The 27,970-nt window shown below is 49.4% G+C and overlaps 1 protein-coding gene across 1 annotated transcript in view; it reads left to right on the top strand.

Annotated features, from left to right (window-relative positions):
• Positions 1-23,113: 23,113 nt before the first annotated feature.
• Positions 23,114-27,970, top strand: part of USP53 (ubiquitin specific peptidase 53) — a 53,474-nt gene continuing 48,617 nt past the window's right edge. Inside the window, exon 1 of the mRNA XM_040418270.1 lies at positions 23,114-23,548. Within this exon, the coding sequence (XP_040274204.1) occupies positions 23,402-23,548 (147 nt within the window). The 5' untranslated portion in view covers positions 23,114-23,401. The remainder of the gene's footprint in view (positions 23,549-27,970) is intronic.

Here is a 27,970-nt window from a genome sequence, read left to right as displayed (position 1 = left end):
TCAGGGCAGCTCTTGTATCCACTCCCTTAGCAGTGTCATTATACAGCTGGGACTTGTAGTTCTACACATACAACATGCTGCTGAGTCTCCCAGCAGGCAGACATGTCACATAGGGCAGCTCTTGTATTCACTCCCTTAGCAGTGTCATTATACAGCTGGGACTTGTAGTCCTACACATACAACATGCTGCAGAGTCTCCCAGCAGGCAGACATGTCACATAGGGCAGCTCTTGTATTCACTCCCTTAGCAGTGTCATTATACAGCTGGGACTTGTAGTCCTACACATACAACATGCTGCAGAGTCTCCCAGCAGGCAGACATGTCACTCAGGGCAGCTCTTGTATTCACTCCCTTAGCAGTGTCATTATACAGCTGGGACTTGTAGTTCTACACATACAACAAGCTGCAGAGTCTCCCAGCAGGCAGACATGTCACTCAGGGCAGCACTTGTATTCACTCCCTTAGCAGTGTCATTATACAGCTGGGACTTGTAGTCCTACACATACAACATGCTGCAGAGTCTCCCAGCAGGCAGACATGTCACATAGGGCAGCTCTTGTATTCACTCCCTTAGCAGAGCAGGGGGAGGGGCAGAGATAGTTTTTATTGCATGTAAACAAAGGGCCAGAAAAGAACCAGGGAAACGAGGAAATATATATATTTGTTTTGCATAAAACTTGCTTAGCTGAGTTGTATATCAGATTTTCAGTGCTATATTTTTTTTTTTCATAACTCGGACAACCCCTTTAAGAGCAGCTCAGGCAAGATGGCCACCCCAGAATCATGATTAGGAAATAGAATTAAAAAAAATAAAATCGATAATCAGAAAATAACAACAGATTAGTAAAAAGGAGAGGCGTCTCTATCTGGATTTAACTGGCAGATAAAATGTTTAGTGACATTTCCTTTAAATAACCAAAAAAATATATATAGAGCTAACAATTAAAAAATAAAATAGAAATAAAGATAAAATGCCCAGGCCAATTCAAACCAGCCGATTCATTGTCAGCAGCACACCCATTTGTAAACGGGCGATGTACTGCCAAAAAATGATATTATGAGCCACCTAAACAATGCATCACCGACACATAAGCTTTTGTAAGGTGCTCAGCGACACATTTATACAGGACAGTCATCTGAAACGAGTGTCGTTCGTTCCTGATAATTGGCCCAATTCTTATCCCATCTGAAAAAGTCTTAAATGGGTTTTCCGGGATTTTAATATCGATGGCCTACCTTCAGGACAAGTCATCAATATCTGATCGGTGGGGGCCCGATACCTTGCCAATCAGATGTTGGTGCTGGAACTACACACCTCTATCCATTGTGTAGTGGACGGAGCTGGTAACTGCAGTGCTGCTTCCAAAGAAGTGAATGGGAGTAGCGCTGCAATTACCAGCTCCATCCACGACACAATGGATAGAGGTGTGTAGTACGGGGTGTCGGACCCCACCAATCAGATACTGTATATCCTAAAGATAGGCCATCAATATTAATATTTCAGGTGGGTTTTATAGGATTACTATGGTTTTTAACAGATATGTTCATGTAGCTGCTTATCTCAGGTACATTCAATTTGGACTCTATTGACCCCTTTTCACCATGTAAATAATCTCTCTGGTTTGTTTCCATCCTGTATGTAGCACTTCCTGTTACTGTATCCAACTAAAGCCACCATGCACTTCCTTTCTCTACCTCAGCTTGATCACCACCCCTAACAAGACCTATGTAACTAACTAGTTACATAGATACTCCGCTAACACTGCTCCTAACAACGCCCAGCTACTTTATAGCTCCTCCACCTAGCTAGCTACATAGACACTCCCCTATTACTACCCCTGCCCAATAATATCACAGGAAATAGGAAAGCTGCATGGACATGGTCATGTGACCACAGCCCAGAGTGGAAGATAGGAAAAAAAAAAAAAAGGTAAAGTACATTACAAAATTACAGCTACCTTCATAAATCAATATTTTTAAGTATGGAGATGCAAATCGAACAAACCCTTTAAGGGATGATTTTGACCATAACCTGAGGGGTTGGGATGTCCATCACTGATCAGGTAGACGTGGCCCCATCTCTCAGCAGATAATGAGCTGCACAGTAGTTCTCCAAAACAATGAATAGGAGGGCTTCATCATTTGGAGCTTAGAGTTACAAAACAGTGTTAAAAGGGCTATACAGGAATTTGATATTGATGGGCTATCCTCAGGACTTGGACCCCCACTGATCAGCACCTTGGTCTCCTCACAGCTTGCCAAGCACAGTGTTGTACATTAGATAATGACTATGCTTGTTATTATTATTACTTATTTGAAAGTGCCATTAATGCCATGGTGTTCTACATCTAGAGAGAGTTACACACACAGAATATAAAAAATACAATAAACATGAAACTATTAACAGACTGGTACAGAGGGGAAGAGGACCCTGCCCCCAAGAGCTTACAGTCTACAATGTAGAGGGAAACGACAAAGTAGGTGAAGGTAAAAGCTGCTCATCTTGCTGTATGGTGGCAGCATGCTCATTGTAGATGGTAGACTTTCCTGAAGAGGTGGGTTCTCAGGTTAATTTTGAGGGTTTGGATGTTAAGGGGGGGGGGGGGGGGGGAGTCCAATGCGTTGGGGTAGTGAGTTCCAGAGTATGAGAGAGTCACGTGAGAAATCTTATAGACGATTGTGAAGAACTGGTGAGAGGAGAACAAAGAAGAAGGTCCAGTAGGCATCGGAGATTACATGAGAGGATGTATAGGGAAAGCAGATCAGAGATGTAACTAGTGTACAGCCTTATATGTAGTTGTCAGTATTTTTGAACTGAATTTGCTGGGCTATGGGGAGCGAGTGAAGGGATTGGTAGAGGGGAGAGACAGATTAACTGGGCAGCAAGGTTGAGGAAAGATTGCAGGGGGTATGAGAGTGCTAGATGGGAGGCCACAGAGGAGGATATTACAGTAGTCTAGGCAGGAGATGAGAAGGATATGGACAAGCGTTTTAGTTGACTCAGGGGTGAGCAAGGAGCAAATACGAAAGATGTTCTTGACTTGAAGGCGGCAGGTGGAGGTGAGGGTTTGGATGTGTGGCTTGAAGGATAGGCAGAATCAAATGTAATCCCCAGGCAAAAGGACCTGTGAGACTGGAGAAAGCGTCATGTTATTAACTGTAATGGATATGCCACGTAGGGGGGCTGTGTGACATGGTGAACACCTGATGATTTCAGTTTTCTCCATGTTGAGTTTACGGAAGTGGGAGAAGAATGAAGATATAGCTGACAGACATGCTGGGATTCTGGATAGCAGGGAAGTGACATCTGGGCCAGAGGAGTATCAGCATGGAGGTGGTATTGGAAGCCATGGGATTCTATCAGCTCTCCCAGGCCGAAAGCATAAATGGAGAAAAGTGGGAGACCCAGGAGAGAGCCTTGAGGGACACCAACAGAGAGGGGTATGATGAGGAGTTGGTGTATGAATGGGAAACCCTGAAGGTTCTGTTGCTGAGGTACAAGGAGATCCAGAAGAGGGCCAGATCTTTGATGCCGAGGGATGAGAGTTTGTAACAGGAGAGAGTGGTCGACAGTATCAAAGGCTGAGCACAGGTCAAGGAGGAGAACAGAGTAATGACGTTTATTGCAGCTCAACCCTATTAACTTGAATGGGACTGATCTGCACCTAGGCCATGTGACCAACAAATGTGATGTCACTGGCCTAGGAACAGACTCATGGAGCGCTGCAGATAGGCCATCAATATCAGATTCCTGGATAACCCCTTTAAAGTTATAATTCAGTGTACTGGCAGGCCACGTGCTTACATAGTGCAGCATTTGCATTCATTTCTTCCTCACATTTAGGGCTCATGCACACGAACGTATTTGTTGTCTGTGAGGTTTTTTTTCCGGCCTGTATGCGGAACCATTCATTTTAATGGGTCAGCAAATGAAACAGAAATGACTCCATGTGCATTCTGTATCAGTATGTCTGCAAGTCTGTTCCGCAAAAAATAGAACGTCCTATTCTTATCCATTTGCGGACAAGAACAGGCATTGTTACAATGGATCTGCAAAGGAAAACTGTTGTGAAACGGACATCACACGAATGCCAACCTTTTTTTCTTGCTGAAACCTGGGGAAGGTCTACCAGGGACACGAGAGAGAAAAAAAGAGGGGGTTAGTCACCTGGCTCTCACAATGAAGGTCAGGAAACCTAACTCGCAGGGCGCCAAAGTGTGGATCCGACAATGAGAATTTTTATTTTATTTTTCTTTAAAACATATGTATAGTTATAATTGTTATGAATAATTGATAGAAACAAGTGGACTCAATAAATAAGTTAAGAAGGCTGCCAGTGAGATAAAATTGGCTAGGAAGTATACCTGTCACGAGGGTGTCAAGAACCACGCCTGACTCCGTTATACCCGGGGTCAGGAAGTCGCAGCGGTTGGCTGCGCGCTCTATGTAAGATAGGGCTGTTTCCTTATGGTAGCTTTCTGGGTTTGCTTTGCAAACCCTTTTTGGCTCACTCAGGGATCCGTAGCTCCTTCTCCTCAGCTGTTCCTTGTCCAGCACTCCCAAACCTCCTTATATTCCCCTCTCCCACTTCTCTGGTTGCCAGATATAGAGCTTCCTGCCTGGACATCTATTCTGACCCTCTGGAGCTGTGTTGCTGCGTTCTCTGGTTGTTGGTCCAGAACGCTACCCTCCGGATCCCTGTTGGACCTTTGTGGTCTGCTGTGGTCGCCCACCTGGGTGTATGTGTTTGTCTGTATTGTCTGTCCTCTCCCTGGTGTTTCCCTCTTAGTGTCAGTGGTACGGACTAGCAATCCCACCGGCCCGTTCACTATCTAGGGCTCATTTTAGGGAAAGCCAGGGTTTAGGCACGTGATCGCCGCACGGGCGAGGAACCCGTCTAGGGACGTCAGGTGCCAGCCGCAAGGTGAGTCAGGGGTCACCACCTTTCCTTCTCCCTTGGGCAGGGCTTTCCCTTTTCCCTCCCTGTGCGTGACGCCGGTCATTACATTACCTAGGCAAGAGTGAGCGATTGGAGAGAAATAAAAAAAAACGCAATTAGACTTACCGGTAATTCCGTTTCCTTGAATCCACCATGACGGCCCACCTTGAGATTGACCCTTGACCTCTGTAGGGGCAGGAACACATAGAGAGTTTAAGAACCCCCCACCCCTCCACCTCCTCAGTGCTTTACAATTACCCGAAAAGGTGGAACAAAAGTAAAAGGATATTAATCCATACCCTTAAACTCCTATCTATCCTAAAGTACGTAAGTATGAAAAGATATATTCGTAAGCATATATCTCCCCTTTTTTTTTTTTTTTTTTTTTTTGGAAGGGGAATAGTATGGGCCGTCATGGTGGATTCAAGGAAACGGAATTACCGGTAAGTCTAATTGCGGTTTTTCCATTTCATCCACCATGACGGCCCACCTTGAGACATAACAGATAACTAAAAGGGTGGGGATAACGCCTGTAAAACCCTCCGGCCGAAAAGAGTTTCATTCGAATCCGGAAGATTAAGACGGTAATGTTTTACAAAGGTATTGGTGCTTGACCAGGTTGCAGCCTTGCAAATCTGGTCAAGCGAGACTCCTCCCTTCTCAGCCCAAGAGGAGGCAGTGGCCCTAGTAGAGTGGGCCTTAACATTATCAGGACTGGGTATATTCTGGAACCTGTAACAATATTCAATGGTGGATCTGATCCATCTGGCTATGGAAGACCTAGCTAGTTTCTTTCCCTTATTTTTCCCCGAAAACTGAACAAGGAGATTGCCATCAACCCTAAAATCCCTGGTATAATCCAGGTACTGGATCACTGTATCCCTGACATCTAAGAGATGTAAATTAACACTAGACCCTGAAGATTCAGATCTGGGGATGGAAGGTAGAAAGATCTCCTGTTCCCGATGGAAGGGAGAGACTACTTTTGGGAGAAAACCTGGATCGAGAGTTAAACGGATGTGATCTTGGGTGATCTGGAGGTAGGGTTCCCTACAAGAAAGGGCCTGGATCTCTCCAATACGTCTTGCTGAGGTGATAGCAATTAAAAAGGCAGTTTTTAGGGAAAGGTGTTTTAAAGAGATTTCTGATAACGGTACGAAGGGAGGTTTTGTTAGGCCTTCTAGGACTATGTTAAGGTCCCAAGTAGGAGCCCTTGATTTCAGAGAGGGTCTCAATCTTGAAACCGCTCTAAAGAACCTCCTGATCCATCTGTGGCTAGCTAGGCTGCAGTCATAAAAGGAGCTGAGAGCAGAGACCTGGACTTTCAGGGTACTAGGTCTTAGGCCCAATTCCAAGCCGCACTGTAGAAAATCCAAGATCCTATTGATGGGAGGGGAGGAGGTGTCTGGGCGCTCCACTCCTAACCAGGAACAGTATCTCTTCCAGATCTTTAGGTAGATGGCAGACGTCACATTTTTCCTACTGGCCCTTAGGGTAGATATCACTTTTTCTGAAAGACCCCTGTTTCTTAATGTCTCGCTCTCAGGATCCAGACTGACAGTTTGAATATCCCGGGGTCTGGATGAAGTAGAGGGCCCTGGACTAGAACATCTTTCTGGAAAGGGATTTCCCATGGATCCTCCAGCGATAGCTGTTTTAGAGTGGAGAACCAACTCCTCTTCGGCCACAAAGGGGCTATTAAGATCAGAGTAGTTGGTTCCCCTAGGAGTTTCTGGATGACCCTGGGAAGAAGAGGTATTGGGGGGAAGGCGTAGGCCAGGTTCCAATTCCAGTGTATCGATAGGGCATCGATTGCCCAGGGTCTGTCTTCCCGGTTTAGGGAGCAGAAGCATTCCACCTGCGCATTCTTTCTGGAGGCGAACAAGTCTACCTCCGGACGGCCCCATCTTTCCGAGATCTTCCGGAAGATGTCCCTGTTCAGAGACCATTCTCCTGGATCTATCGTCCTCCTGCTCAGGAAATCTGCTATCGTATTTTCGCAGCCCTTTAGGTGGATGGCGGAGAGAGATAAGACGTTCTCTTCTGCCCAGGAGAAGATTCTTCTTGCTAACGCACCCAAAGGCCGTGACCTTGTCCCTCCTTGATGTCGCAGATAGGCCACCGTTGTGGTGTTGTCGGACATTACTCTTAGGTGTTGCCCTTTTAAAAAACTCTCTCCCCTTACTAACGCCTCCAGGACTGCATACAGCTCTCTGTAGTTTGAGGATTTGACTCGTATCTCGGCTGGCCAGGAGCCCTGTAGAAGATGATCTCCAATCTTTGCACCCCAGCCTCCGAGGCTTGCGTCCGTGATAACCTGAACTGCCGGATGGTTCTGCCACTGTAGGCCTCCAAGCAGTCATCCTCTTTCTTTCCACCAGTCTAGGTCTGTTTTTACGGCCTGCGGGATCCGGAAAGTCTTGTCCAGACTTACCTGCTTCCCGTCCCAGATGCCTAGGATCCAACTCTGGATCACCCTTGTGTGGCCTTGGCACCAGGCAACCGAAGGGATGCAGGCTGTTAGGCTTCCCAGGAGACTCATAGCCTTCCGGATGGAGCAACTGCGAGACCTCTGAAATGCTCGGATCTTTTCCACTAGAGTCGTGGCCTTGTCCTGAGGGAGGAAGGTTCTTAACAGGGATGAGTCCAGCTCCACACCCAGGAACCTTATTCTCCTGGATGGGATTAGGGTGGATTTCTTTAGATTTATGATCCAGCCGAGATTGTTTAGGAATTCCGAGAATCTTTGCGTAGCTCGGAGGTTCTCGGACTCTGTTTTGCCCAGAATCAGGAAGTCGTCGAGATATGGGATGATTGTAATTCCCTCTTGACGAAGATAGGCCACCATCTCTACTACTACTTTTGTGAAGACCCTGGGGGCCGAGGAGATACCGAAGGGAAGGGCCACATATTGAAAGTGATGGATTGATCCGTCTTGACCCTTTATAGCAAATCTTAGATACCTCTGAGAGAGATGATGAATGGGGACGTGGTAGTAGGCGTCCTTTAAATCGATCGATGTCATGAACGCCCCCTTCAGGATCAGGGGAATTATGGATGGGATTGTTTCCATCCTGAACCTCCTGTATAGAATGGACTTGTTTAGGGGTTTTAAGTTTATAATGGTGCGAAAGGATTGGTCTGGCTTTTTTATTAAAAAAAGGCTGGAATAAAACCCTCTCCTTTCCTCTGGGATAGGGACCCTTTGAATCACCCCTAGGTCCAAGAGGTCTTGGACGCCCTGCCAAATTTTTGGAAGTTCTGATCTGCGCTGGTGTGAGATGCAGAATCTTCCTGGGGGGACTGATGCGAATTCTATCTTGTAGCCCTGAGAGATTACATTTAGAACCCAGGGATTTGAAGTTACCTGTTCCCAGGAAGATAGAAAACCCATCAGTCGCCCCCCTACTCTGGCGTCACTGCTGTTTGATTGGTCTATTTTGGGGGTTGAGTATGAAGCCTCTTCCTCTCCCTCCTTTGGGATAGCTCCATCGGCCAGTTTTCCCTTTCCCCCTGTAGGATCTCTGCTGAGGCTGGAATTGACGAAAGGGCTTCTTTTTAGAATCTTTCTCCTCTGGGAACCCCTTTTTCTTGTCTGCTGCCCCCTCTAGGATTTTATCCAAAGTGGGACCGAAGACAAATTCCCCTGAGAAGGGGATGGAGCAGAGTTTAGCCTTGGAAGCCTTGTCCCCGGACCAGGCCTTCATCCATAACGCCCGCCGGGCTGCATTAGAAAGAGCCGCATCCTTGGCTGAGAAGCGGATCGACTCTGCAGAAGCATCGGCCAGAAATGCAGTGGCGGAGCGTAGAAGAGGGAGCGAGTCTCTGATCTCTTCTCTTGGGGTTTTATTTTTCAGGTGTACGTCCAACTCCCCTAGCCATATATACATTGCTCTAGCAACAGAAGTAGCAGCGATATTAGTCTTGACCCCAAACATGGCTGATTCCCAGGATTTTTTTAGGAGCCCGTCCGCCTTTCTATCCATAGGATCGTTCAACTGTGAGGAGTCTTCAAAGGGTAGAGCGGTCTTCTTTACTACCTTAGCCACTTGTAGATCCACTTTAGGGGTCTGATTGTAAAGTTTGCATTCAGTCGGATCAAAGCAGAGCCTGTTTCTGAACTCCTTAGGAACGCCTAACCTCTTCTCCGGGTCTGACCATTCTTCCATTATCATCTCCTTTATATTTTCATTAATGGAAAAAACTATAGGGGATTTAGATCTAAGGCCCCCAAACATTTCGTCTTGTACCGTACGAGGTTTAGGGGTATCCTCGATACCCATTGTGGATCTAACTGCTCTCAGCAGCTCCTCCATTTCATCAGCGGAGAAGAAATATTTTTTATCCTCGTCCGGAATTTCCCCGTCAGACAAGGGTTCCTCATTAGGAAATTGTCTGGACGAGATGGAAGCCACTTCCACCTCCTCGCCCTCAGAGGAGGAGATAGCGGACAACTTGCGTTTCTTGGAGGGGATAGGAGTACTAGCGGGGGTTGTCAGGGTGGCTAAAGAGGACTTAATTTCGTCTGCAATAAAAGATTTCATTTCAGACAGAATATCTGGTTGTTCTTCTTTCCAAATTTCCGATGTGCAAGATTTGCACAACCTTTTTTTGTAGTTCTCAGGGAGACGCTTAGAACAAGCGCAGCATTTTAGGAGTTTGGACTTTGGCTTTGACTCCTTGCTGCCCTGGAGAGGAAACAACCAGATATGCCAATTAGAATTTCAATGTCAAAAGACTGAAAATATATACCCCCCAGAAGGGGACTCACGGTACTGGCAGTAGTGGGATCAGGGCCTTCCTGGCGGGGAGCAGGTGTCTCAGACATCGCGGTGCTGCAGGCAAGAGCTGGAGGGAACCGCGGTCTACTTTCCTTTTCAAATTTTCCCGGCGTCTGACGTCATCAAGCTGCGCCTCTAGTGACGGCAAGAGCCGGTGCCACACGAGCCTATGAGAGGATGCGTGCGGCGTCCGGCCTGCCTCCTCGCCGTACCTGCTCCCCCAGCCGGTCACAAGCGCACAGCATGCAGAGGAAGAACGTCGCATACCGCGCGCCCGCGAATCCGGCACCCCCGACTGCTTCCCTAAGGAGGGAAGGAAGTACGAGAGGTATGGGGGAGGACCACAGGCCTCAGCATAGGCCGAGACGAGGGTCCTCGATGTTCCAAGCTGGCCAGCCTTAGCCCATGCCGCGGGAGGCCAGCTGGAGAACCTGCAAAGTAAAAACTAACGATGTAATCCTCCCTGAGGAGGATCCTCTCCACGTGTTGGCCCCTGTAGGGGCAGGAAAGCACTGAGGAGGTGGAGGGGTGGGGGGTTCTTAAACTCTCTATGTGTTCCTGCCCCTACAGAGGTCAAGGGTCAATCTCAAGGTGGGCCGTCATGGTGGATGAAATGGAAAAGGTTTTTAACTCAAAGAGGGGCGCCACTCTTTCCTTAAATAATTATAATATTTGAATGATTATAATATTTAAAATATTATAATCATTCAAATATTATAATTATTTAAGGAAAGAGTGGCGCCCCTCTGGGAGTTAAAAACCTTTTTTTATTTCTCTCCAATCGAAGGTCTACCAACCAGGCAGTGTTCTCTCCTTAGCCCCGACTAAAGGCTTGTTCAATGAGCCTGGCCAGAACAGCTGCTTCCTGAACAGCGCCGTGCAGGTGAGCGGCTGTACCTACCTGTGTGTGCACACCGTGCTGGTTGACTTGCATATGAGTGTACATACTGCTTCCGCTTCTTGGGTATACATGCTGCCGCTGTACTTACCTGTGTGTGGGGGTACCTGCTTCTGGTCCTGGTACATATACCTATGTGTTGGGGTTCCTGCTGCTGGTCCTGGTACATATACCCATGTGTTGAGGTTCCCGCTGCTGGTCCTGGTACATATACCTATGTGGTGGGGTTCCTGCTGCTGGTCCTGGTACATATACCCATGTGTTAAGGTTCCTGCTGCTGGTCCTGGTACATATACCCATGTGTTGAGGTTCCCGCTGCTGGTCCTGGTGCATACCTGTGTGTAGGTGTATGATGCAGCTCCTGGCACATACCTGTTTCTTTACATGCTCCTGGTCCATACCTGTTTCTTTACATGCTCCTGGTCCATACCTGTGTTCACATGCTGCTGCTTCTGGTACATGATGCTGGTACATACCTGAGGGGGGAGGGGGTACATGCTGCTACTCCTGGTGCATATTTGTTTACATGATGCTGGTACATACCTGTGTGTAAATGCTGCCGCTCCTGGCACATAATGCTGATTTTCATGGGCATAATATGTTTTAAGGACAAATTGCAAAACCTAAGTGAATGATAACTGTGTAGAGCTCTGGACTGATGTGAGCACGATGGCAGCAGGTACTGGGATCTGTACGGTCATAATTACCACTTTAATGTACAGTTGACTTACTAGGATGGAAGATTAGTTTGGCCACTGGCCCCCACCCCCCTATTCCCATTAACAAACACAGAGACCTTATTTGGTGTAAGGCTATAGCGGCCCATTTTATTAACAAAATAACTATTATAACATTGGTCTTTTACACAACGTGCATATCTGAAAATATCACTGTCATACTAACGCCGATACGGCTGCACAAACCATGTGCGGCGTCCTCCTCCGCCAATTTCTTCATTTAGGCAACTAACCAGTCACTCAGTAGTCTTTGCCCATAAGCTCCTGAGGAGGTGCCCGACACAGGGTCACCAGAAACGCGTCGAGCAGGGCTGGGCATGATTAGTTAGCCTTTTATTCCAATGGTGATAGGGGTCCTCCGGGTGACCACTCTGACTGTCAAGTATACGGATAGCATGGTGGCATATCTTGGGCTAAATATATGGACCCTTGATGCATAAAACATTGGATGGCGACCAGGCTTTTTTAAATATACCTGGGGTACTATCAGTGTTTGGTGGTGGCATTGCTGGGACTGCAAAGATACAATAGCCCAGCACGGTCTATTGCCATTTTCACTGCGGATGGTTATCTCATCATGGTGGACATTCATAAATAGTGCTAATAGGCATCCACAGTTTGATACAGGGGATAGTTGTACATATACTTACCCCTATTAAATAAATACTTCATATGCCCATCTCTAGATTTCAAGAGAGGGATCAGCCATATTTTACTAAGTATCTTTAATAAAGTGTTGTTGTTTTCTTTTAACCGTCTTATTAGGCAGTGAGTATATCTGAAAATGCCCAAACATTCCAACTTCATTATCCCCTGATAGTGAGGGATCCTAGAAGGCAACCCAATCATTTGCAGCCTCCACTTGCAATTTCACCTTACCCTTGGCCGCACTCACTGACTCAAGGGCACCAAATCATCCACATAATGCCCCTGCAGGCCTTCTAGCCCTAACAGGAGCCCCCAGAATTCAACTCACCAAAACTCCTAAGATGCACGCCCCAAAGAGTCATGCAAATATTCCAAATCGTTTTGCCTCCCAGGATTCCCTTTCTACCTGCCACAAGAGAACATCAGTGACACCTCACCTATGTTTGTCCTGCCACACCCAAACTGCTGTCTCCAGACCCTCCTGAAGCCCCAATGCCCACAGGTCAGGTCCATCCCCACATCATTCAGATGAACACCACCCACCCACAAAAACTGTGCAGACGCCTCCTCCAACTCCCTATGGTGCACAACAAAACCTCCTTGCCGCCGCACGAAACACCCTACCTCCTTGTTCAACTTCTTCCTGGCTTTGTTGATTCGATAGACTGATCTAGAAAACCTCCATGACCGACAAGCTACCACCTAAGACCAAATTATCAACAAGCCCTTTAAAATTTAATGTCTCTTATGACATCCCTAGAGCGTAGCACCCCCCCCCCCCCCACCCGACATGAAGTACCAAAATATCTGGGAGCCTATCCAAAGAAGCATAGAAACGAAACTCCGGGAGCACCCTACCCCAACAAGAGGCCCCGAAAGACCTGTAAAACCTGACGTTCAGGAAAACCCAATTGTCTTCCGTTCCGCTGAACATCAGCCCTCCAGGCACCCCAATACACATAACAATGCCCAAATATCCAGGCCAAACACACGGAGGACCCTGTAAAAAAAATAACAAAAACATGCATCACACATAAGGCCACCACAGCCACCTCGTGCCCACCAGAACCCACAACCTATCCCCCACCAACACCTCCTTAAAGCAAATAAGGGCTAAGGCTACTTTCACATTAGCATTTTTTGTGGATCCGTCATGGATCTGCAAAAACACTTCCGTTACCATAATACAACCGCATGCATCCGTCATGATCGGATCCGGTTGTATTATGTCTTCTATAGCCATGACGGATCCGTCATGAACACCATTGAAAGTCAATGGGGGACAGGTCATTTTTCTATTGTGCCAGAGAAAACAGATCCGTCCTGCTCTACACCGCATGGCGGCCGCCTCCAGAGCGGAATAGTGACTAAATGGAGGCAAACTGATGCATTCTGAGCGGATCCTTTTCCATTCAGAATGCATTAGGGCAAAACTGATCCATTTTGGACCACTTGTGAGAGCACATGACGGATCTCAGAAAAGGAAAGCCAAAACACGAGTGTGAAAATAGACATACATATGAATGGGAAACATGCCGACTCCCAGCGGCCAATTTGCTTAATTGCTGCACCACCTAAACCCCACCTGGCTGCCTCCGTACCCACCCCTATCCTAAAGGAATGGAAAGCAAACTTCCCGGCCGGCAAACCAGCAACTGAAGACTAATGTCTTTTTGATCCCATCTGAAACTAGGCCGCATTGCCTTCCGCTGATGGAACTGTTCATCATACCTGAGCCAGGCTACTCCCCCCCCATACCCCTTGTAAGCCTCCCTAATGGCGTCCATATAACAAAACAATGCAGAGCAAAGATCAGGAAACTTTTCCCCCCACTACACTAGCCAGAATAGCAAAAGCCTGCAGCCAACTGCTGCTGGCTCAGACCTCCCTTATGGCTGTATTCTGAGTCCCAACCGATACCGACAACGTTGGTGCCCAGACCGCCACCGGAGAAACCCCAGCACTGGACCCCAAGTGCGACACAATCGCCAACAACCCCGCCAACAACTCCTGAGCCATACCGCCAGCACTCTCAAACCCTGGCACTCCTGGACTATTGCCCCCTAACACCCCCCCAACACACACACACCCGCTGTGCCCCTGACGTCCAATCACAAGGCCTGGGGGGGAAAGCTGCCCTGACCCCTCCCTTCCCCGCTGACTGGAAGAGCCGGACAGGGAACACCCCCACCCCTCTACCGCTGGTTCCCATCGCGGTACCGGACTCCTCCCACTGCGGCAGCGGCCTGCTGCAGAACCCGCCTGCCGCACAGGAGGGTCCCTGCTGGTGCTCCGCAAACAGCGCCGAACTCTGGGGGTCAACTCAGGACTCAAGCATGCTGGAGGCCACCCGAGCCCTCACCAAAGAGGCCACTGGAGACCCCTCTGGGCGCCCTAAAGTGACTGCTGCAGCCACTCCGATTCATGCTGCACCGCCGCAGCTCTAACAGCCGCCACCGGCTCCTCCAACGCCGACATGCCTGCACTTCAAATTCCTTCTCCCAGGCGAGTGACTAACCCCCCCCCACCCCACTTGCTTAAATACTGCCCGCCAAACCTCAACTTCACCACCCTCGCTTCAACCAATCCCTACCCTTGGCTATTTAAACTACTTAACCCCTTCATTGCCTGAAACCCCCTGCCGCCGCCCCCAAGTCAAGCCGCATTCCGCTACGACTGCGCCCCGCTCCATCGCTCTTTTTTAGGCCTCTTGCACACGACCGTATGCCCTCCGAGACATACGGTCCGTGAGCGGGCCATACGTCTCGAAGCGGCATTGATCGCACGCACGGGAGTACACAGCATAATAGATTACAATGATGCTGTGCACGTCAGGCCGCCTGCGGGACTATTGTCCTGCACTCATATGATTTTATGAGTGCGGGACAATAGTCCCGTGGGCAGCCCAACGTGCACAGCATCATTGTAATCTATTATGCTATGTACTCCTGTGCGCGCGATCAATGCCGCTCCGGGACATATTACCCGCTCACAGACCGTATGTCTCGGAGGGTATACGGTCGTGTGCAAGAGGCCTTAAAGGGAATCTGTTGTCCTAATTTTGGAGTATTATCTACAGTAATACATGCCTAGTACTGCAGATAAGGAGTTCCCTACTGCCTCCGCTGTCAAAGCTGCACTGAAATACACAGTCTGGACTGCTGTGCTGTTCTAACATGACAGAGAGGACTTGACAGCACTCCAGTCCTGACAAGGTATTCCAGTGCAGCTCTGTTGTGGGTACATGCCAGTGCTGGGTGTAGTGTATATCCGTGTGTAGTATTCCCTGTTGTGTGTCACACATGTACAGTAGGTGGGCATTTTCACTCTGTGTGGCAGTACCAGGGTGCAGACTCCCAAGGGCCGGGGTCAGGATTTGGCTCGAAGTGTGATCCTGTAATCCTGTACTGCGGAGCATGTACTTCTGGTGTGTGTATATATCATTATGGATATGATCGTACCATTTGCAGCAGGTACATGGGCATATACCAGTGTTGGATGCTGTGTCTATAGGTCTGCTCCGCTGTCTTTGGTAACTGGATATCAGTGCTTATAGTTTAGTGTTAGGTCTTATTTGACTTGTTTAAGTTTTGAAGTCCGGGTAAACTGTGAATTGCGTTATGGATTCCATTCCTTTAGAGGCATTCCGTTATGCATTCAAATAGAAGTATATGGCCAGCATAACGGATCCGTACCAATTCCGTTATGCAGGAAAGCGGCCTGCATAGCGGAATCGGTATGGATCCATTATGCTGGCCATAGACTTCTATTATGACGGAATCCATAATACAATTCACAGTTTACCCAAACTTCAAAAATTGAAGTTCGCTCATCCCTACATGTTAACAAATGACTGGTCTTAGGGCCGTCGTCAGTCTGCATGACAATAACTGGCGGAACCCTCTATTATCTGCCACTTGCTTTCCTTTAGGTTGCCTCTTAAAGGCGTTTTCAATTACTTTGATATTGATGACTTATCCTCAGGATAGGTCATTACTATCAGCTAGATGGAGAGCCGACATCCCCATCGATCAGCTGTTTTGGGGGAGTATTCAGTGGATAATGCTCCATCCACTGCCTAGTGGAAGTGCTGGGGTACTGCAGATCTGCTGCCATTCAAGTGAATGGCGGCTGGAAACTGCATAGTGGACAGAACCTTCTGCTTCCAGCTCTGCCTGCCCGAAAGCGCTAATCGGTGGGGGCGGTGGTGTGCCTAGGGTGTTTGGCCCCCGGGACAGGTCCTTTCTCTGGCATCCCTCCCAATACTTTAAAAAATTGTGCAACCTCACAGTAGCATTGCCCTCATTGTACAACCTTCATAGTAGTTATGTCCATATTGTGCCCCTTAAAGTACTTATCCATTCATTGTGCCCCTTTTACAGTACGAATACCATATCTGTGCCCCCTTTACAGTGGTAATACCCTTTTTGTGCCCCTTCACAGTAATGCCCTCTTTGTGCCCCCTTCACATTAGTAATGCAGATTGTGCCCCCTTCACAGTAGTAATGTCTACTTTGTGCCCCCCATAATAGGTATGCCCTCTCTGTGCCCCTTCACATTAGTAATGCCCTCTGGGCCCCCTTCAGAGTAGTAATGCCCATTGTACCCGATAACAGTTATGCCCCTTCACAGTAGTAATGCCCATTGTGCCCCCTATATAGTAGTAATGCCCACTGTGCCCCCTATATAGTAGTAATGCCGCCCCCTTTATAGTAGTAAAGCCCTCTGTGCCCCCTTGATAGTAGTAAAGCCCTCTGTGCCCCCTTTATAGTAGTAATGCCCTCTGTGCCCCTTTTGTAGAAGTACTGCCCTCTCCTCTGGGCCCCGTTTGTAGTAGTACTGCCCTCTCCTCTGGGCCCCGTTTGTAATAGTACTGCCCTCTCCTCTGGGCCCCGTTTGTAATAGTACTGCCCTCTCCTCTGGGCCCCGTTTGTAATAGTACTGCCCTCTCCTCTGGGCCCCGTTTGTAATAGTACTGCCCTCTCCTCTGGGCCCCGTTTGTAATAGTACTGCCCTCTCCTCTGGGCCCCGTTTGTAATAGTACTGCCCTCTCCTCTGGGCCCCGTTTGTAATAGTACTGCCCTCTCCTCTGGGCCCCGTTTGTAATAGTACTGCCCTCTCCTCTGGGCCCCGTTTGTAATAGTACTGCCCTCTCCTCTGGGCCCCGTTTGTAATAGTACTGCCCTCTCCTCTGGGCCCCGTTTGTAATAGTACTGCCCTCTCCTCTGGGCCCCGTTTGTAATAGTACTGCCCTCTCCTCTGGGCCCCGTTTGTAATAGTACTGCCCTCTCCTCTGGGCCCCGTTTGTAATAGTACTGCCCTCTCCTCTGGGCCCCGTTTGTAATAGTACTGCCCTCTCCTCTGGGCCCCGTTTGTAATAGTACTGCCCTCTCCTCTGGGCCCCGTTTGTAATAGTACTGCCCTCTCCTCTGGGCCCCGTTTGTAATAGTACTGCCCTCTCCTCTGGGCCCCGTTTGTAATAGTACTGCCCTCGCCTCTGGGCCCCGTTTGTAATAGTACTGCCCTCGCCTCTGGGCCCCGTTTGTAATAGTACTGCCCTCTCCTCTGGGCCCCGTTTGTAATAGTACTGCCCTCTCCTCTGGGCCCCGTTTGTAATAGTACTGCCCTCTCCTCTGGGCCCCGTTTGTAATAGTACTGCCCTCTCCTGTGGGCCCTGTTTGTAATAGTACTGCCCTCTCCTCTGGGCCCCGTTTGTAATAGTACTGCCCTCTCCTCTGGGCCCCGTTTGTAATAGTACTGCCCTCTCCTCTGGGCCCCGTTTGTAATAGTACTGCCCTCTCCTCTGGGCCCCGTTTGTAATAGAAACATAGAACATAGAAACATAGAATGTGTCGGCAGATAAGAACCATTTGGCCCATCTAGTCTGCCCAATATACTGAATACTATGGATAGCCCCCGGCCCTATCTTATATGAAGGATGGCCTTATGCCTATCCCATGCATGCTTAAACCCCTTCACTGTATTTGCAGCTACCACTTCTGCAGGAAGGCTATTCCATGCATCCACTACTCTCTCAGTAAAGTAATACTTCCTTATATTACTTTTAAACCTTTGCCCCTCTAATTTAAAACTGTGTCCTCTTGTGGTAGTTTTTCTTCTTTTAAATATGCTCTCTTCCTTTACCGAGTTGATTCCCTTTATGTATTTAAAAGTTTCTATCATATCCCCTCTGTCTCTTCTTTCTTCCAAGCTATACATATTAAGGTCCTTTAACCTTTCCTGGTAAGTTTTATCCTGCAATCCATGTACTAGTTTAGTAGCTCTTCTCTGAACTCTCTCTAGAGTATCTATATCCTTCTGGAGATATGGCCTCCAGTACTGCGCACAATACTCCAAGTGAGGTCTCACCAGTGTTCTGTACAGCGGCATAAGCACTTCACTCTTTCTACTGCTTATACCTCTCCCTATACATCCAAGCATTCTGCTGGCATTTCGTGCTGCTCTATTACATTGTCTTCCCACCTTTAAGTCTTCTGAAATAATTACTCCTAAATCCCTTTCCTCAGATACTGAGGTCAGGACTGTGTCAAATATTCTATATTCTGCCCTTGGGTTTTTACGCCCCAGGTGCATTATCTTGCACTTATCCACATTAAATTTCAGTTTCCAGAGTTCTGACCATTCTTCTAGTTTTCCTAAATCCTTTTCCATTTGGCGTTTCCCTCCTAATAGTACTGCCCTCTCCTCTGGGCCCCATTTGTAATAGTACTGCCCTCTCCTCTGGGCCCCATTTGTAATAGTACTGCCCTCTCCTCTGGGCCCCGTTTGTAATAGTACTGCCCTCTCCTCTGGGCCCCGTTTGTAATAGTACTGCCCTCTCCTCTGGGCCCCGTTTGTAATAGTACTGCCCTCTCCTCTGGGCCCCCTTTGTAATAGTACTGCCCTCTCCTCTGGGCCACGTTTGTAGTAGTACTGCCCTCTCCTCTGTGCCCCATTTGTAGTAGTACTCATCTCTCCTCTGGGCCCCATTTGTAGTAGTACTGCCCTCTCCTCTGTGTTAAAAAAATAATAAAAATAACAGTACCTACTCACCTTGTCCTGTTCCTGAAGCTCACAGTCCTCTTTCCCCTGCAGATACAGATCGCTCTGCAGCACTGTGTGAGCGTAGCTTATGCAGATTCCCGTGCTGCAGGCTCCTCCCACACAGGCCGGCAGTGCTATCTGTGCCTGCAGGCTGAATGGTGGATCAGGGAGAAGTCTTCCTGCTTCACCATGCTGTGCGCCGTCGGCCTGGAGGAGAGCGGGGAGCTGAGCGGTGAGTGACAGGACCACAGCTCCTAAAATGAGCACTTCGATTTGTATTGATGGAAGCGCTCATTGCTTCTGGGCTCTACCCACTCTCAGAGGGGTGCCACCCAGTGAGGACTGCCCCCCATCCTCTTAGCCTCTCCTTCCCCCAGCTTTGAGTGTCACCAACAGGCAGTGATGTAGTCTCGCCTGGCCCTGCGTTACTACACGTGTGCCATCACTTGGGCATCTGCGCAAGCGCAATTATAGCCATGTTGCTTGCCATGGCTGAATTTATCGGGACTGTGCTTGGTTGTTTCAGGAATCAATGCATGTGCAATACAGATTACTTTAGCCCTGGCAAGCTACAGGGCTGTACTGCGCGTGTGCCAATTCCTAAAGCAATAGCGAATGCGCTGTAACACAGGGCCAGGAGAGACTACATCACTGCCTGGCCCCGTCACTCAAAGCCGGGGGGGGGGGGGACAAAAGTAAGGAGCGTGGCTTTCAGTGCAGTGGTGCCTCCCTTGTTGCACCCACCAGTTAATTTGCATATGAGAAAAGAAGAATTTCTCTCAAACTCTGGTAACAATCAGGATGGTATCAAGAACGTTTTACTCAGGGGAGCAGCCGACATCTAACTATTTATTAGATTGATATGAAGGTATGTGGTGACTAATTCCCTTAAAGTTGGTAGTATCCTGGCCCAGTGTGGTATTTGGGTCAATAATCTATGAATGCCTTAAAAAAAAAAAAAAAAAAAAAAAATTGTGCGTTTCCCCCCATTTGGATTTTTTTCCCACTTCCCACTACATTGTATGCAACCGTAAATGGTGTCATTAGAAACCAACTTGTCCCACAAAAATGAAGGCCACAAAAGGCTATGTGAACAAAAAAAAAAAAAAGCTATGACTCTGCGAAGGCGGGATAAAAAACGAAAACAGAAAATCGCCCGGTCCTCTAAGGGTTAAAGGAAGTATGAATTCAGGGTCAGACTACACAGGGTTTGTTTGTCTATTACTAGGGATGAGTGAATCGACTTCGGATGATCCTTCTTATGTATGGGCTCCGATGAGCCGAAGTTATTACTTTGTGAAGTCGCGTGAGACTTTGTATAATAACTTTGGAAATTAATTACTACTGTAAAAAACCTTGGAACCAAACTCGGGTTCGTTTCCAAGGTTTTTTATAGTAATAATTAAAGGGGTTGTCTGGGTTTAGAGCTGAACCCGGACATACCTCCATTTTCACCCCAGTAGCCCCCCTGACATGAGCATCGGAGCAGTTCATGCTCCGATGCTCTCCTTTGCCCTGAGCTAAATCGCGCAGGGCAAAGGCATTTTTTGGAGATCCGGTGACGTATCGGGGCTCTCCATGGGGCTGCCAGGAACCCAGGTGACGTCACCGGCACTGATGGGCGGGATTTAGCGCTGCCCTAGCCAGTAAAACGGCTAGTGCAGGCCCATCAGAGTCGGTGATGTCACTGAACACACTGCTAAGCGGAAGTTACCGCCCGGCAGTGTGTTATTGAAAACAAAAGAGCCCGTGGCCAGCACGATTTAGCGCAGGGCAAGGGAGCGCTTCGGAGCATGAGATGCTCTGATGCTAGCCTCAGTGGGGCTGGCGGGGTGAAAATAAGGGTATGTCCGGGTTCAGCTCGAAAAAAGGGACAACCCCTTTAATTCCTGAAGTTATTATACAAAGTTTCACGTGACTTCGCAAAGGAAATAACTTCGGCTCATCGGAGCCCATAGTATTTTTAGCGACTCGACTTCGGATGATTCTCTCATCTCTATCTATTACCGTGGACAACATATAGTTCTACATAGAAGCTGTGGACAAAAAAAGAAGTTAGAATTAAGATTTGGAAAAGGACTTTGGAGGATACGCCACCCCCTCCCTGCTACCTACACAACTCCACCTCTCTGGAGCAGGCCCCACCACACCTGCTCCTCTACTACACAACTCCTCCTCTCTGGAGCAGGCCCCACCACACCTGCTCCTCTACTACACATCTCCTCCTCTCTGGAGCAGGCCGCACCACACCTGCTCCTCTACTACACAACTCCTCCTCTCTGGAGCAGGCCCCACCATACCTGCTCCTCTACTACACAACTCCTCCTCTCTGGAGCAGGCCCCACCATACCTGCTCCTCTACTACACAACTCCTCCTCTCTGGATCAGGCCCCACCATACCTGCTCCTCTACTACACAACTCCTCCTCTCTGGAGCAGGCCCCACCATACCTGCTCCTCTACTACACAACTCCTCCTCTCTGGAGCAGGCCCCACCATACCTGCTCCTCTACTACACAACTCCTCCTCTCTGGAGCAGGCCCCACCATACCTGCTCCTCTACTACACAACTCCTCCTCTCTGGAGCAGGCCCCACCATACCTGCTCCTCTACTACACAACTCCTCCTCTCTGGAGCAGGCCCCACCATACCTGCTCCTCTACTACACAACTCCTCCTCTCTGGAGCAGGCCCCACCATACCTGCTCCTCTACTACACAACTCCTCCTCTCTGGAGCAGGCCCCACCATACCTGCTCCTCTACTACACAACTCCTCCTCTCTGGAGCAGGCCCCACCATACCTGCTCCTCTACTACACAACTCCTCCTCTCTGGAGCAGGCCCCACCATACCTGCTCCTCTACTACACAGCTCCTCCTCTCTGGAGCAGGCCCCACCATACCTGCTCCTCTACTACACAGCTCCTCCTCTCTGGAGCAGGCCCCACCATACCTGCTCCTCTACTACACAGCTCCTCCTCTCTGGAGCAGGCCCCACCATACCTGCTCCTCTACTGCACAGCTCCTCCTCTCTGGAGCAGGCACCACCACACCTGCTCCTCTACTGCACAGCTCCTCCTCTCTGGAGCAGGCCCCACCATACCTGCTCCTCTACTACACAACTCCTCCTCTCTGGAGCAGGCCCCACCATACCTGCTCCTCTACTACACAACTCCTCCTCTCTGGAGCAGGCCCCACCATACCTGCTCCTCTACTACACAACTCCTCCTCTCTGGAGCAGGCCCCACCATACCTGCTCCTCTACTACACAACTCCTCCTCTCTGGAGCAGGCCCCACCATACCTGCTCCTCTACTACACAACTCCTCCTCTCTGGAGCAGGCCCCACCATACCTGCTCCTCTACTACACAACTCCTCCTCTCTGGAGCAGGCCCCACCATACCTGCTCCTCTACTACACAACTCCTCCTCTCTGGAGCAGGCCCCACCATACCTGCTCCTCTACTACACAACTCCTCCTCTCTGGAGCAGGCCCCACCATACCTGCTCCTCTACTACACAGCTCCTCCTCTCTGGAGCAGGCCCCACCATACCTGCTCCTCTACTACACAACTCCTCCTCTCTGGAGCAGGCCCCACCATACCTGCTCCTCTACTACACAGCTCCTCCTCTCTGGAGCAGGCCCCACCATACCTGCTCCTCTACTGCACAGCTCCTCCTCTCTGGAGCAGGCACCACCACACCTGCTCCTCTACTACACAGCTCCTCCTCTCTGGAGCAGGCCCCACCATACCTGCTCCTCTACTACACAGCTCCTCCTCTCTGGAGCAGGCCCCACCATACCTGCTCCTCTACTACACAGCTCCTCCTCTCTGGAGCAGGCCCCACCACACCTGCTCCTCTATAACCTTTAGTGCAGCCCTCTGTCTCTCCCCCCACCTCGGAGACCTGTTGACAGGAGCAGGAGAAACTTGTGCCGTCCAGCCGGCCGCAGAGTGACATGCTGGCTCCGGCTGACTTCACGCGTCGGCCGACCTCTAGCGGCTGGTGTGCAGCCCGTGATCTCTCCCTGCTCCGGTCACTAGCTGCTGACGGATCTGCACTGCAAGGGAAATCAACAAGCTCCTCCTTCTCGTTTCCTGAAACCACCAGAGAGCGAGTCTCCTCCTCCCCCGCACGGCAGCCGCCTTCTTCCACTTGTCTCCCCAGCTCCTTGTAATCGCTGTACAGAGCGGAGCAGCTCCGGGACTACATAACACATGTGCGGCCACCGGGAGAAGATGGAGCCTTCCCGGCCACTAGGCTCAGGAGCGACACCTGTGTGAGAGGCTCTGTGTCTGGACTTACCTGCTGTGCCTTGTGGAACGTGCGACGCTCCTATCCTGCCGGACGGACATGGCCTGGGTGAAACTATTCCGCCGACAGGCGGGGGGGAACCTGGGGAAGGTCTACCAACCGGGCAGTGTTCTCTCCTTAGCCCCGACTAAAGGCTTGTTCAATGAGCCCGGCCAGAACAGCTGCTTCCTGAACAGCGCCGTGCAGGTGAGCGGCTGTACCTACCTGTGTGTGCACACCGTGCTGTTTACCTTGCGTATCTGTGTGTACATACTGCTTCCGCTCCCTGTGTGTACATACCTCGGCTGTACGTACCTGTATGTGGGGGGTACCTGCTGCTGGTCCTGGTACATATACCTGTATGTGGGGGGTACCTGCTGCTGGTCCCGGTACATATACCTGTATGTGGGGGGTACCTGCTGCTGGTCCTGGTACATATACCTGTATGTGGGGGGTACCTGCTGCTGGTCCTGGTACATATACCTGTATGTGGGGGGTACCTGCTGCTGGTCCTGGTACTTATACCTGTATGTGGGGGGTACCTGCTGCTGGTCCCGGTACATATACCTGTATGTGGGGGGTACCTGCTGCTGGTCCCGGTACATATACCTGTATGTGGGGGGTACCTGCTGCTGGTCCTGGTACATATACCTGTATGTGGGGGGTACCTGCTGCTGGTCCCGGTACATATACCTGTATGTGGGGGGTACCTGCTGCTGGTCCTGGTACATATACCTGTATGTGGGGGGTACCTGCTGCTGGTCCCGGTACATATACCTGTATGTGGGGGGTACCTTCTGCTGGTCCCGGTACATATACCTGTATGTGGGGGGTACCTGCTGCTGGTCCCGGTACATATACCTGTATGTGGGGGGTACCTGCTGCTGGTCCCGGTACATATACCTGTATGTGGGGGGTACCTGCTGCTGGTCCCGGTACATATACCTGTATGTGGGGGGTACCTGCTGCTGGTCCTGGTACTTATACCTGTATGTGGGGGGTACCTGCTGCTGGTCCTGGTACATATACCTGTATGTGGGGGGTACCTGCTGCTGGTCCCGGTACATATACCTGTATGTGGGGGGTACCTGCTGCTGGTCCTGGTACATATACCTGTATGTGGGGGGTACCTGCTGCTGGTCCCGGTACATATACCTGTATGTGGGGGGTACCTGCTGCTGGTCCCGGTACATATACCTGTGTGTGGGGGGTACCTGCTGCTGGTCCCGGTACATATACCTGTGTGTGGGGGGTACCTGCTGCTGGTCCCGGTACATATACCTGTATGTGGGGGGTACCTGCTGCTGGTCCTGGTACATATACCTGTATGTGGGGGGTACCTGCTGCTGGTCCCGGTACATATACCTGTATGTGGGGGGTACCTGCTGCTGGTCCCGGTACATATACCTGTATGTGGGGGGTACCTGCTGCTGGTCCCGGTACATATACCTGTATGTGGGGGGTACCTGCTGCTGGTCCTGGTACATATACCTGTATGTGGGGGGTACCTGCTGCTGGTCCCGGTACATATACCTGGGTGTTTACATGGTACAGATTCTGGTACATACCTGTGTGTAGTTAAATGATGCAGCTCCTGGTACATATCTGCTGTCTGTTTACATGATGCTGGTAAGTACTTGGGGGTTACATACCTGTGTGTGTGGGGGGTTACATGCCTGTGTGTTGGGGGGGGGGGGGGGGGTTACATGCTGCTGCTGATGCTGGTACATACCTGTTTCTTTACATGATGCTGGTACATACCTGTTTCTTTACATGATGCTGGTACATACCTGTGTTCACATGCTGCTGCTTCTGGTACATGATGCTGGTACATACCTGAGGGGGGGGGGGGGGGTACATGCTGCTACTCCTGGTGCATATTTGTTTACATGATGCTGGTACATACCTGTGTGTCTGTGGGGGGGGGGGGGGGTACATACCTGTGTGTCTGTGGGGGGGGTACATACCTGTGTGTCTCTGTGGGGGGGGGGGGTACATACCTGTGTGTAAATGATGCCGCTCCTGGCACATAATGCTGATTTTCATGGGTATAATATGTTTTAAGGACAAATTGCAAAACCTAAGTGAATGATAACTGTGTAGAGCTCTGGACTGATGTGAGCACGATGGCAGCAGGTACTGGGATCTGTACGGTCATAATTACCACTTTAATGTACAGTTTAAGGCTACATGCACACGACCATATGTGTTTTGCCATCCGCAAATTGCGGATCCGCAAAAAAAAAAACTGATGACAGCCGTATGCCATCTGTGTGTGTTTTTTTTTTTTTTTTTTTTCGGATCCATTGTAACAATGCCTAAAACGGACAAGTATAGGACACGTTCTATTTTTTTTGCGGGGCTACGGAACGGACATACTGATGCGTACAGCACACTGTGTGCTGTCCGCATTTTTTGCGGACCATTGAAATGAATGGGTCCGCATCCTATCCGCAAAAAAAACAAAACGGAGCGGACACGGAAACAAACAACATTCGTGTGCATGTAGTCTAAAGGGAATCTGTCACCCCGACTGGAGTATTATCTACAGTAATACATGCCTAGCACTGCAGATATGGAGTCCAGATCACTAGTTTTTATTTCCCTACTGACTCCTTTTCCCCCGCTGTCAAAGCTGCACAGAAACACACAGTCCGGACTACCGTGGTAACCTAATGGGGAGGACTCATTGTGTGCTAGCACCGCAGTCCTGACAGTGTATTTCAGCACAGCTCTGTTGTACATGCCTTGGGGGGGTACATGATGCTTGTTGTGGTACATGCCTGGCGGGGGGGGGGGGGGGGGGGGGGGTACATGATGCTTGTTGTGGTACGCGCCTGGTTGTAGTACATACATGTGTATTTAGAGGACGCTTCTCTCTGTGCACATGATGCTTGTTGTGGTACACGCCTGGTTGTAGTACATACATGTGTATTTAGAGGACGCTTCTCTATGTGCACATGGTGCTTGTTGTGGTACACGCCTGGTTGTAGTACATACATGTGTATTTAGAGGACGCTTCTCTATGTGCACATGATGCTTGTTGTGGTACACGCCTGGTTGTAGTACATACATGTGTATTTAGAGGACGCTTCTCTATGTGCACATGGTGCTTGTTGTGGTACACGCCTGGTTGTAGTACATACATGTGTATTTAGAGGACGCTTCTCTCTGTGCACATGGTGCTTGTAGTGGTACACGCCTGGTTGTAGTACATACATGTGTATTTAGATGACGCTTCTCTCTGTGCACATGATGCTTGTTGTGGTACACGCCTGGTTGTAGTACATACATGTGTATTTAGATGACGCTTCTCTCTGTGCACATGGTGCTTGTAGTGGTACACGCCTGGTTGTAGTACATACATGTGTATTTAGATGACGCTTCTCTCTGTGCACATGATGCTTGTTGTGGTACACGCCTGGTTGTAGTACATACATGTGTATTTAGAGGACGCTTCTCTATCTGCACATGATGCTTGTTGTGGTACACGCCTGGTTGTAGTACATACATGTGTATTTAGAGGACGCTTCTCTCTGTGCACATGATGCTTGTTGTGGTACACGCCTGGTTGTAGTACATACATGTGTATTTAGAGGACGCTTCTCTCTGTGCACATGACGCTTGTAGCGGTACACGCCTGGTTGTAGTACATACATGTGTATTTAGAGGATGCTTCTCTCTGTGCACATGGTGCTTGTTGTGGTACACGCCTGGTTGTAGTACATACATGTGTATTTAGAGGACGCTTCTCTCTGTGCACATGACGCTTGTAGCGGTACACGCCTGGTTGTAGTACATACATGTGTATTTAGAGGATGCTTCTCTCTGTGCACATGGTGCTTGTAGTGGTACACGCCTGGTTGTAGTACATACATGTGTATTTAGAGGACGCTTCTCTATGTGCACATGGTGCTTGTAGCAGTCATCAGTTCTGGTTATGGCAGGGATCAGCAGCCTCCGGCACTCCAGCTGTTCTGAAACCGTAACTCCCAGAAACCTCCTTTCACTTCTGTGGGGATTTACAAGAACAGCCAAGTAAGTGTGCATGCTGGGAGTTGTAGTTTCACAGCAGATGGAGTGCCGAAGGTTGCTGATCCCCGGGTTATGGTATATATCTATAGTAGAGATGAGAGAAGTGACGTTGAATGCTATATCTGAAGTCGCTTTGCTAAAAAACGAGTTATGTTGCTGTACGGAGATGCTTCTCCGCGCAGCATTAGACAGTACTGCCTCCGATGAGGCGAAGTCCCTGATTCGCAAAGTTGCGAGAGAGTTCGTATAATAACTTTGATAATTAAAGGGGTTATCCAATACTATAAACAGCCCCCCCCCCCCCCATATGCCGGACCCCTCACAGGGAATATACTTACCACTCCTGGTCCCCGCACCGCCGCTGCTTCTTTCCATGCGGGATGGGGGGGGGAGCAGCCAATGGAGGACAGTGACCAGTCTCCCTAGCTTCGTGAGTGACTACACCATATATCTGTGTGTACGCCTGTTTATTGTCTGTAATCCGTGTGTAGTATTCCCTGCTGTGTGTCACACATGTACAGTAGGTGGGCATTTTCCCTCTGTGTGGCAGTACCAGGGTGCAGACTCCCAAGGGCCGGGCTCGATGTCTCTACT

This window comes from Bufo bufo, chromosome 2 (assembly GCF_905171765.1).
Source record: "Bufo bufo chromosome 2, aBufBuf1.1, whole genome shotgun sequence".
Taxonomy (NCBI): domain Eukaryota; kingdom Metazoa; phylum Chordata; class Amphibia; order Anura; family Bufonidae; genus Bufo; species Bufo bufo.
Note: the sequence above shows the minus strand (reverse complement) of the source record. Positions and strands in the feature narration are given on the sequence as shown.